The 12472-nt window shown below is 49.1% G+C and overlaps 1 protein-coding gene across 1 annotated transcript; it reads right to left on the bottom strand.

Moving 5' to 3' along the window:
* Positions 1-10567: 10567 nt before the first annotated feature.
* TAS2R4 (taste 2 receptor member 4) lies at positions 10568-11470 on the bottom strand. Its single transcript, XM_075557410.1, has one exon. It carries the CDS (start codon positions 11468-11470, stop codon positions 10568-10570), a length of 903 nt encoding a protein of 300 aa, XP_075413525.1.
* Between the last annotated feature and the right edge of the window lie 1002 nt (positions 11471-12472).

Here is a 12472-nt window from a genome sequence, read left to right as displayed (position 1 = left end):
TGTTCTTTAAACTTATTGGAGAAAACTTCTGGCATCAGCGTTGTCCAGTGGTGGTGGGCGAGTAGTTCCGCGCATATTCTCTGGACTGGTCAATTGGGGGTGGTGGTCGCTGCTCCCTACTGGTCAGTCTGGGGCAGGTGATGACTTCTCTGACAGAATTACCTCAGTGTCCAGGAATCTGAAATTAGAGCTTAAGCCTTCCCCAGACGTTGGTTTTATACGGCATGTCATGGTGCTGGTGCTGGCAGTTGTAAACCAGGGCCCCACACAAACCCACTGCCAACAGGTGGATTCCGACTCAAGCAAGGCTATGGGACAGAGTAGAACTGCCCCTGTGGGTTTCAGAGACTGCCACTCTTTCCAGGAGCAGACAGCCTCATCTTTCTCTCCAGGAGCGGCTGGTGGTTTCAAACAACTGACCTTGCAGTTAGCAGGCTAATGTGTAACCACTACACCACCAGGGCTCCCTAGAAGGCTGCAGTGTAAATATCACTTTTATGGGAATGGGGAAAACAGAAACTTAATGAGATCCATGTTATTGTCACCACGTTCGCTTGATTGTGGAAGTAGGCACTGAGCCCACACCAGTGTCTCCACGTCTGCCTGCCTGCACACACCCTCAGGACCTTCCCAGCCCCCTCCCCATCACCTGTGAAGAAGGGCTCTTCCCATGGGGTCAGCCATTAGGACAGCCCCTCTCTAAGGCACTGGGGTTCAAGTTCTAGAGGGCTCAGCTTAATCCCTGCCTCTGGGAAGGAGGGGGAGGGGAGAAACCATGCTCTCCTGTCTGAGGGTGGAGCAGAGTAAATGCCAGGCAGTAGGAGCCTGGGGGAGGGACTGAGGGGAACAGCATCTGGAGACCCTCCATCAGGGGAATCTGTGCACCACCATCACATGTGGGGCACCCTGGGTGACTCAGGGACCAACTTCCAAAGAGCAGACCAGACGGGAGCCTCTTCGCTGGTCTTCCTTCCAAGGGAGGTGGGTTAGGCTGGCTGTGCAGCGCCCTGAGAGGAGTCAGCTGGTCCACTGAGCCGCTCTCCTCCAGGACTGACAGCAAGGCTGCTGGCCTCCCAGGCTCTGCTGTCACACTCTCACCACAGGTGGGTGTCTCTAGCAAACAGAGGCATACACTGCCACCCGGGAGGAGGCTAGACATCCGAATTCGCAGCACAGTTCTGGGGAAGGCATCCTCTTTCTGTGCATGGCAGCAGGGAAAGAACTCTTTTGAGTTACATCCCATGTAAAAATTGTATGGCCTCATTGGACAGAGATGGTAAATCAGGAAAAAAAATTTTAGTTTATTTTTTTAAGTGTGTTTTTTAGTCTGAGTGAGATATGAGTCAGGCAAAGAGCAAAGATACAGAGTACAGTATTATACTTTGCCACATCTTGAAGAAAGAAAATGTAGTGGCAACGAATAAGAGAATTAGAGAGTTTCTTCAAGTGGTAAAGAAATTTAATCCTTTTCCAGAGTCAGGAACCTTTGATGTGGAGATCTGGAATAAGGTAGCCATTAACTTAAGAAAAACCCACAGGGAAGGACAGAGCATACCCATGGATACCTGGGAGCTGTGGGGCAGATTAAAACAGTGTTGGAGCCTCTGCAGGGTGAGAGAGCAAAGGAACAAGACCAGCGAGAAGCCTCTAAGTCATGCAGACTTAAATCAGGTGAGAAACAAGCAGAACGAGTATCAGGCAGATGAGAAGATTTCAGACATAGCTGAGAGAAGGAAGTCTGAGAAGGAGATCGCAGAGTAGGAGCATCTGCCCCGCCAGAGTATAGGGCAGGGAATCACAATACTATCATGCAAGCCAGTGCTGGGGGGAGAGAGGGTAGATCCAAAGAAATGCAAATGCAGAGATTTAACATAGAAGGTGAGGCTCAGGAAGTGAGGCGCAAAGAGACAAGGAGTAAGAAGGCACCTTTGCTCTCGCTGTGGAGAAGAGCACAGCTCAAGAAGCAGATTTAGAATTCAGAATGGCTTATCCTGTTAGAATTATAGACAGGGAGCCTGATTAACAGCACTCCGAAGGGAATCAAGAACAGCGATATACTGCCTTCCCCTTTAAGCTACTGAAAGATCTCAAACAAGCAGAATCTAGTTATGGTCCAGATTCACCACTTGTAATTGGTATGGTCAAATCATTGGTGGAAATGGAATATTGGATTCAGGCCAACTGGAAATCTCTGACAAAAGCATGTCCTTCCCCTTAAGAATTTTTGCAATGCAGATACTGTGGAATGAAGCAGCCCTTGTACACGCACGCAAAAATGCAGAAGAGGGCATAGATATAGGGGTTCATCAGCTGCAAGGAGATGAGAATTACACCACAATTGAGGCACAATTGAACTTTGATGAGCAGACTTTCACACAAGTATGAGAAGTCTGTCTAAAGGCCTGGGAGAAAACAATACCATCAGGAAGCAGGCGGTCAAGTTACACGACAGTAAAGCAAAGGAACGATGAGCCTTATATAGATTTTATACCCAGGTTACAGGATGCTGTCCACAAGAATGTGTCAGACAAAGGGGCAGCAGTTAATCTTATTCTTACATTAGCATTTGAGAACTCAAACACATCATGTCAGGCTGCCAAACACCCTTTCAAGGAACAGAGCACGCTGTTAGATTCTATCAGGCTATGCAGGAATGTAGGGTCAGATGAGCACAGAGCCAACCTCATGGCTGCCGCTTTGGCAAGTTACACCAGACCTAAAGAGAGAAGCCTTGCATGTGGAGAAGAGGGACAGTACCGGAGAGCCTGCAGGCAGATATTGCAAAAGAACAGGACAATTCACAGCGGAAAATACCCAGGGAAAGAGCCCTAGGGAACTGGAATTTGCCCCTGCTTCGATAGAGGTTGTCACTGGGCAGAGCACTGTCTTTCAAAGTTTAGCAACAGGGGACATTTACCAGAAAGTAACGCCCAGCCAAAAAAAATGTGTATGGGGCGGGCTCCGAGCCCCTTTGAATGGAGCACAGGTAATAGAGGAAGGCGCTTGGTCCAAGCCACGCCCAGAAGAGCTCCGGAGCCAAAGCCTCTGCCTAACCCAGCAAAAGAATCTTTGAATGGCAGCAATCACAGGCAACTCCACAGCAGGAGACCTGACCTAACCAAACTTGCAAAAACCCAGCCTCTGTCCTCGCTGCAGTAAGTTTAATGAACCAAGTAAAGGCTCAGAGACCCTCACAACCATCTGTTGATTTTTAAAAGCCGGAGCAGCTTATTAAAAGAATAATCCAGTTTTTATCAGAAAGATCTAACCTAAGTATCAATTCAAACTGATACTGTAGTTGATCAGAGTTGTGAAGGAAAGTTAAAGCTGTAATTAAATCAGAAATTATTACGAGCAGTAATTGGGGCCTGCTAAAATAACTATAGGACGTTTACTAGGAAAGTCCAAGCTAAATTCTCAAGGTGTTGCTGGAATTATTGAGCATGGTTATGAAGAAGTTAAGGCAGTGATGAAATCTGATATACCATGGTTTATAAAGAAGGAAGATCGCTTAAGCCAATTTTTTCTTCCTTGCATTTCTAGAGTTAAGATTTACACCCATCAAGAAAGGCTACTTGAGAGGTCTGGTACCCTTTAAATCAAGAGGTCTTTTGGGGTGCTGTTGTGGGGAAACAACAGCACCCCCAAGTGGAATTAGAAATTGGAGGAAAAAATATTTTAAGCTCTGAATACGGAGTCATTTCCTTAGGGCATTCACAAGGGCCTAAGACCTGCCCATTAACGTCCTCTAAATCCAGTCTGGAAGGAATGAGAGAAGTTAATCAGGTCAGAATATTGCAAGACTGTGAAATCCTTCCGTGCAAGAAGCCTGATGGGCAATACTGCTTAATTGAGAAAAAATGTCTGTTTGGTAAGTTATTTCAAGAGCAACTGAACATATTTACTAAGAATTTTTTTTCAGTCGTTCAAATCATCCTGAGTTTGGTAAGAAGTTCTCACAAATAGTTAGATCTTACAATTCTCTGAGAGCAAAGAGCCAATATTTGCATGACAATGAATTCTATCTAAGCAGTTATACTGGTTTAAAAGCTAACAAGTTAACTGAGATTGCCAGCAGTGCTTTAACATTTGCATTGTTAAAAAAAAGAGGGGGGGAGGGGAATCCTACGTATGACAAATTTCATTTGCTCATTTTAACTAAAAAAAAAAAAATTTCTCCTTACTAAAAGCTTGTAACAAAATTAGAGCAGATAAACGCATTTTCACTTCTACAGAGAAAGCTGATCCTAAGAATCCCAGGAAGATGGAAATCACATTTGGGATCCAGGTCCATTTGTCACCTGGAGAAAGGGCTGTGCATTTATGTTTATGCAGAATAAAGCTGATGGACTGCCCTAAGAAGGACACAACCACGTTTGGAGAAAGAAGAATGACAAAAAAGGAATGAAAAAGCCATCTAAGCTTAACTATGATTCTTTTTCCAGGTTGCTGACACTCCGAAGGGAAGGACTATTTCACAGGCAAAGGAGATAGGTGGATTTCTTTCCAGCCTGCAAACCCCAGAAGAAAGGAGGAAAGCTCATGCTGTGCCCCAAAAGTTGAGGGAACAGCCAGACATCCTGATGAGGAAGGCAAAAATTTTAATTTCACTCTGGGTTTTGAAACTCTGCCTTTGTATGTGGGCACCAGCCCCAGCTGTTTAGCCGTTAACTCTCAGGCCTGGACTAACTGGCTGCTCTTTAACGAAACTCGGCCAAGACTTCTCCATGAGAATGGGCGAGACATTTGCAGGATATGGAGGCTCCACTCCTGTGGAGGGGAGGGGAGATATGGAAACCTGTAAAGTTATGAGTTACCAGCAGGTCGTAGCCGACAGATTCAAATGGCTCAAATGTCAGGGGCCACATGGAAAGGTGTTAAGAAATGACACTGTAGCTATTATTGATTGGGGCCCCCACAGAAAATTTCTAACTAATTGCTCAGAGGAACCCAGGGTCACCTCATGTGATTATGTCAGTAATTGTGAGCGGCACAAGACCCCTGATGGCATTGCCACTACCAGGTCAGAGTTGATGGCCTGGCATGAGGAGCCCTTGTGCCTCCCCGCCCCAGGTTACTGAAGCCTGAGACAGGACCTGAACAGCGGGACCTGTGGAACTCACCGGTTGCCACTAAGCCTTTAACAGGCTACACCGGGAGCTTTCCTGGTGCCTGTCACTCTGGCTACACTTATGCTTTTCACACATGGTCTCGTGTGTACAGCGGCCTTATGTGCTTGCTTATGTGCTTCGTAAAGGAAACTGCTGGCAGTGCCACTGGCCATAATTGTAAACTGTTCACTTGCATTGACCATGCTCTGCTTATCAACCTTTCTAAAGACAGCATCCTCAGCCTAAAGAGCAGGATGGGGCTGTGGATGCCGGTGGAGACGAAGCGCAGATGGGAGAGCTGTCTAGAATCGTCCTTCTTGATGCAAGTCGTGGCGGAGATGCGGAGAAGACCTCGCTGATTCGTGGGCATGCTGGTCGCAGCTATAATTGGACTCATGGCCATTGCCACCACTGCTGCCGTCGCGGGGGGAGCTCTACGAGAGTCCATCGAGACTGAACATTTTGTGCAGAAGTGGCCAGTGGACTCGCATCAGCTCTGGGCCACTCAGGCAAAGGCGGACGATGAACTGGGGGTGGGGGAGGGATAGCAGAGCTGCAGCAAACTGTCCAGTGGTCGGGAGATAGAATCCTGGACTTGCAACACCAATTACTGTTAAAATGTGATTGGAATGTAGCTGACTTTTGGATAACCCCTTACCCATATAATAAGACACTGCATGATCAGGATTTGATGAGGAAACGTTTGCAAGGGTTTAAGGGAACATTTCGTTAGATGGCGATCACCTTAAGAAGGATGTTTTCTACACATTCACAGACAGACACGAGGCATCTCCTGGCTCTGATATGTTTAAGCAGTTGGTGAATGGCATGGAAGGATTGGATCCTTGAACTTGGGTTCAAAGTATTTCTCATAGCCTGGGTTCAAGCCTAACAGTGCTGCTCATAATCATAATCTTTGTCCTGGCTATCACGTACTGCATCTATAGAAAGCTAAGGCGTGCGAAGAGAATCACGTGGCCTCTATGGCACCTTTGAGGTTCATGCATAAAGCAAACACTGGGGAGCAGAGAACTGGAAGAGGGTGTTTAAGGGTGAATCATTTATTCTCTCACAAAGGAGCCTGGCAGGCTAGGTTTCTAGAGGTGCAGGGGGACCTTCACCCTTGTCAGTTGCAGGTAAGTCCTAATCACATTCTCATGATATTGTCCCCCACTTTACCCTCACATAGGGTGCTGCTCTGAGGCTGTCTCTTACTAACACAGCTGGTTGCTGGGTAGCCGACAGCTTTAACTATAGAAGCAGATGCTCCTATTCGGCTCTATTTCTTCCCGCCGCAGCATCCAGCCCCTCTCATACCTTCCTGCAATAACAGATTGGCATAGGGGGACTTTCTCCACCATTCCTAAATTCAAAACGTTTACCATAAACCTGGATTTTTAGTTGTATTAACTTGATCATGAAGTTTTGCCTTGATGGTTTTCAATGTATAAAAAATAACCATGTCATCCATGTGGCTCTTTTGAATTTTATATATAAAACAAAAGGGAGAATTGTGGGAAACAGAAACATTTCTCCCACGTTGTCTCCCCCAAACATATGTTAGACTTAGGACACTGCTTGCAGCTAATGATAAATGATTGTCAAGTTACTTCCCTGAAAGCAGTCAGCTGCCAGACTAAGTAGGGCCCACTCCCTGCTGTTAAGGACAACGGGCTACTTCTCCCTACATGCTTGCAGCCATCAGTCTGGTCCCTGTAGATGAGGTTTACACCCTACTGATAATGGTCTATAGTGAGCCAGAGAACAGGTCAAACCTGCTCAGTGACATCCAAAGTTAGGCCGCCATCATGAATCTAGGGTCCACTCATCTTGTCACATGTATACCCTTATTCCTCCTCTTCCAATAGCATATGAACCCCTAGATCACCCCCTCATTACTGTATTACCTATAGCCCAACCCCTTCTTGTGATGTATGTCTTCACCTGTAATTAGGGGACTTGCACGTCCCCAAAGAATATAAAAGTCTTGCTTAGCAATAAATCTCTCTCTCCACGTGAACCACCAAGTGAGGCTGAGGTGAGCATGCCACCACGAAATGTGCCTGACTCCACTATTTCAATCTCTCTTCTATCTCTCATGCTCCCTATGACTTTCCTATAATCTTTACTGATTGTCGCTGTCCAATTGTGCCTACCGGACCCATGAGGATGTGTTAGGGGCTGGTCTACCCTGGCACCCACAAGACTTGCTCTGCTTCCAGCTCTTTGGTAGCAGTCATCTTTTCTAATCCCTGCTAACTCCTCTCTCTTTTCATCTCTCGTCAGACAAGAGGTGCTGCCGGTCACACCCAGGGACACCCCCGTCTATGGACTCAGAGCTGTGCCTGGATAAGCATGCAGTATCCCACCCCAATCCTCTCGCAATGATCAGCTGATCGAATCGGATCAGACCACAGGGACAGCCACGTCCCTGCTATATGACATCATTCCATAACCGCTGACTACTGGGGACCTTTGGCATTGGAACTTGGGGGACAGTTAAGGATGTCATTGTCCTCCGTCTCTTGGTAACTGCTTTCCCCACATGAGGCGGTTGTTTTCCAGCAATGTAACTCCGGGGTGGACGGATTGGTTGCTGCCAGAGAAAGCCCAGGAGCTCTGAGCCAGTCCAGCGTCTCTGCATGCCAGGACAGGGATGGCACCCACCCACCAAGTGTATAGACACAGACAAGTCAGGAGGGCAGGCGGGGCTAGGAGCAGGCCTACTCCGAGTGACAGTGACAGACTTCACCCGCCCCGCCCTAGAGGTAGCGTAACAGATCTCAGACCACCACGCCAATAGCCACTGTGCCCACGGCGGCCAGGACAGAAGTGGGCACAAACGATCTTCCTGTCTCAGAACTCAGTCATGAACGCTGACAAGCAAATCTGAAGTGCCCAAGTCTAGCTCCCTTCCCCTAAACACACACACACACACACCTCCTTAGCCTCCCGGAGCTTTTCCCAGCCAGCACTTGCCCGTGAGAGCCCAGTTCTTCCCGAAGCTGCATTCCAGGAAACTTGTAATGACTTCTTCTTTAAAATTTCTGCTTTGGGGTTTACATGTTTGTCTCACGTAAGGTTCAGGACCTAAGCGCCCTGTTTCTGCATGAACACCTGTCAGCTAAGCAACCACCTGGACTCTCAGTGTCTGACCGACCCTGCCTGTCTCATTGTCTCTACCATCCCTCTTTGTGTGTGTGTGTGTGTGTGTGTGTGTGTGTGTGTGTGGAGGCCATGAGGAGTCCAGTCCCTCACAGAGCTCTTCACTCCTGGGCACACAGCTCCCTCTCAATGACCCTCCATTTCCTGACCTTAAGACCTTCAAAGGTCAAACACCTCTGGTTTTATCACATGCAGTGTCTACTTTGGTGACTGTCTTGTTAACACTAGTTGAATCGCCTCAAGATCCTGGTGTCCGAGACAATGAAGGCCAAGTGGTTCGGAGAATTCCGGTTCCTACCCTCCACCCTCATCCTTTTTCAATAAAGAGAATGTTGTTTTGACAAGGAATTTATTTCGAGGTGTGTAATTATGGCATAGGTATTTGTAAACACTACATACAACCCCACATAAACGTAGATCATTATTCCAAATTCCCGTGTCAAAATCCATCCACAACCTATCTTCAAATTCCTGTCCCTGTGCTGCCCAAACCCCATAAACAGCCTGCCTCTGGGGCCTGAGCAAACCTGGATCCCCTTAAAGCCAGCTCTCCCACCAGCAGCCCAGTGGCTCCTCCTGGTTCCCCACTGCACCCCAGGTCACATGGCGAGTGACGTCATGATGTGAATTTGCACTCAGAAGGTCATCATGCACGTTGCTTTGGTCTCAGGCTGGCTGCCTGCGTTGGTGGAGTTGTCCTTACACGTTGGGCTGCTAACCGCCAGATGAACAGTTCAAAACCACCAGCTGCTCAGGGGGAGAATAACGAGGCAACCTACTCCAGTACAGAGTTCCAGTCTGGCAAACTCACAAGGGCAGTTCTACCCTGTCCTATGGGGTCGCTATGAGTCAGAATTGAATCAATAGCAGTGAGTTTTAAAGCCATCCTAAGGAGCTCTGGTGGCTCAATGGTTGAAGCGCTGGGCTGCTAAGGACAGGTGAGCAGTTGGACACCCCCTCCCCCAGCTCCATCTCCCGGTGGGAGAACGACGAGACAGTCTGCTGCTGCAATGACTGGCAGCTGCAAACACCCTGTGGGACAGTTTTACTGTTCTTTCTGCAGGGTCCCTGCGCATCAGCATCAACATGATGGCAGAGGAGTTTGAAGTCATCGCAGGCGGGATTCTGAGTACCCAAGGGTTCCCTCACCTCTCAGCACTGCCCTTCCTCCTTGCCAGAACAAGCCTGGGGCCTCAGGCATTGTGGGTCTTGCTGTAACTGTCAGCTGGCCAGCAAGCGCGAGAGACTTTGACTTTACGCCTCTCACCCGATTCTTGGCCTCTTTTCCCTCCCCTCCCTTTCCCTCAGAACCCTTCTGTGTCTCTCCGCATCCCCTTGCCCATGCCTAAAGCCAGTCCCAAACGCGATTATGGCTCCATGGGAGACTCCTGCCTCTCCTGAGGGGGACCTGGGTTTGATTCCCAGCCAAGGCGCCTCGTACACAGCCTCCGCCTGCCTGTGACTGGAGGCTTGTGTGCTGCTAGGATGCTGAATGGGCTTCAGTGGAACTTCCCGACTAAGACAGACTAGGAAGAGAGGGCTTGGAAATGTACTTGCAAACATCTGCCAGCGAAAACTCTATAGTGTCTGACATTCAAACATCCACGGGGATAGCTGAGGGCCAGGCCTCACCTGTATTCTTTTGTGCACAAGACCATAACCGGGGGCTGGATCAATAGCAGCTAACACGGAGCTCCCAACAACCACTTAACTATGGCTGATCCCCACAGAGGATGCCTCACCAAATTGGACTAGCAGCACAGTGATTGCTGGATTGGGGGGAACTCCCCACTCGGCTTCCGCAGCCAATGGAACAGCATGGCAATTTCCTTTATCCCAAAGCATAATGCATATGTAAAGTACATGTCGAGTCATGCCCCCTGTAAGAGGAGCCTCAGTGGCGTCATCGTGAGCTGCACATCGGGCTGCCAAGCATAATACTCTAGTCAGTCCAAACCCCGCAGGGAGAAAGATGAGGCGCTCTACTCTCATAAAGAGTTACCCTCTCAAATCCACAGGGGTAGGTCCCCCCGTCAGAGGGTCACTCTGAGTCAGAATCAACTCAATGGCAGTGAGTTTCGTTTGCAATGCCTTAAATGCAGACCATAGAAAAGTACTTGCTTTTGTATCATGAGAAGTGGAGGGCGGCCAGTGGGGGCACACGGGGGGTGGTACCGAACCAACTGAAAGGTGAGCAGTGCAAGGCCTGGGATGTCAAGTCAGCCAACAGAGGCACTTGGCCTTGAAGCCCCCGTGGGAGACTCCCACCCCTGTTTGCTACTGAAATCCCTCTATCTGCCGCAAGAGAGAGCATGCTTTGCTTTCGTCTTCAGCCTGGGGTGTGCGAGAATCAGGAGGAAAGAGTGTCCCGGGGAATAGACGGTGGAAACGATTATGCACACCCCTTTGGTGACCAAGCCCATCCCTACAGAGTGCGGGAGGTAGGAGAGGATGGTAGCAAAGGAGTAGGGCACATAGAGGATGAGGAAGTAGATCATCAGCTTCATGGCCCCCACGGTAGCTTCCGTCTGGGGGTTCCAGAAGCCAGTGGCATTCCTCCGCATCTTGTGGACGTGCCTCTGCAAGGAATTGATTAACAAGGAAGCGGAAGTCACGTTGAGGATGAACTGGGGGAAGGAACTCAGGAAGGAAGACATCACCAACACAACGGCGCTCTGACTGATGCCAAGGGCGGACTGGTTCCTCCTGTGCCCCAGCTCCGAGATGGATGATGTCCGGTTGATCATGAAGAACAGGAGCGTGGTGAGGGTGGGGGTCAGCACGCAGGCCAGAAGCAGCTGGGGGGTCTTTGTGGCCAGGTGGCGCTTCAGCAGAAGAAACACTGCATGTTGGAGGTTAGTAATCTTCACGCAGTACAAGGTGTTGAGTAAGGTCACAAACCACAGGCTACTCGCGTCCAAGAACATCCAAGACAACAGGAAAAAAGTGGACAAAGAGACTGACCTTTCTTTGTCCGAGTTGATGAAGATGAAGCCCGTGTTCAGCAGCAGCAGTCCCAGCGTGAGAAGTCGGGAGATGGCCAAGCTGAACAGGATCCTGTCAGAAGGGGAGCGGCTGTGCTTTGTGGTCCATGTCTTGAAACTGACCATGGCAATGAACAGACTCATGAGGAACCCGACAAAATTCAAAACTACCGAGACCATGAGGGCACAGAAGAGGAAGACCGGCTGCATTGTCTCTGGGCGTTTCCACGGTAGGAGCAGGAGGCACGTCGAAAGCGGGAGTCGACACCCGTGTCTGGCAGGGAAGGACTCTCCGTTTTTAATTTTCCTCAGTGCTGCAAGCGAGCCATTAGCGGGGCCAGCTGCTCTCGCTGGGATGCAAATATCCCTAGGATCGCATGACCACGTCTTCACTCCTATCCTGTTTCCTTGGAATGGCCCAACTAAGGCAAGGCCCCGTGAGCCACCAGGAACAGGAGGCTCCCAGGGTGTCAGGGAAGATTCTGCAGGCTTCGAGTCCACACTGGGGAGCTGTCTCTGAGCAGACAGACCATGGTGAGAAGTTCATGCCCTACTCCGAATGCCCACCTCCTGACATGGGCCAGTATAACCCAGCTACTCCCTCCCTCCCTCCCCTGCCTGTCCCTGGTGCAGCCACCTCCTTCCATGGTCATTCAGGCTGTGCCAGTAGGACTCCCTCATCCCTTACCACCTCCATGGTTTCCAATCATCTGATCAATGGAGTCCCATGTGGGGGAAAGGGCCCCCAACAAATCATCGTGGGTCCGGTAGGCTCAATTGTACAGCGATAATAAGTAAAGATTATAGTAAAGTCATAGGGAGCATGAGCGATAAAAGAGAGATTGAAAGAATGGAGTCAGACACATTTCATGGTAGCATGCTCACCTCAGCCTCACTTGGTGGTCCACATGGAGAGAGAGAGAGAGAGAGAGAGAGAGAGAGAGAGAGAGAGAGAGAGAGAGAGATTTATTGCTAGCCAAGCCTTTTATATTATTTGGGGGTGGGCAAGCCCCCTAATTACAGGTAAGGACATACATCATAGGAAGGGGTTGCACTATAGGTTATACAGCAATGAGAGGGGGACAATCTAGGGATACACACGCAATAGGAAGGGGAGGGATTGGGGTATACATGTGACAGGGGTGGATCCTAGATTCAGGGAGGTAGCTTAATTTTGGATATCATTGAGCCAGTTTGACCTGGCTCCCTGTA

Source organism: Tenrec ecaudatus, chromosome 9 (assembly GCF_050624435.1).
Source record: "Tenrec ecaudatus isolate mTenEca1 chromosome 9, mTenEca1.hap1, whole genome shotgun sequence".
NCBI lineage: Eukaryota > Metazoa > Chordata > Mammalia > Afrosoricida > Tenrecidae > Tenrec > Tenrec ecaudatus.
Note: the sequence above shows the minus strand (reverse complement) of the source record. Positions and strands in the feature narration are given on the sequence as shown.

Excerpts from the sequence above, each read along its gene's own strand:
- TAS2R4 (XM_075557410.1), bottom strand. The coding sequence starts at position 11,470 with ATGCAGCCGGTCTTCCTCTTCTGTGCCCTCATGGTCTCGGTAGTTTTG.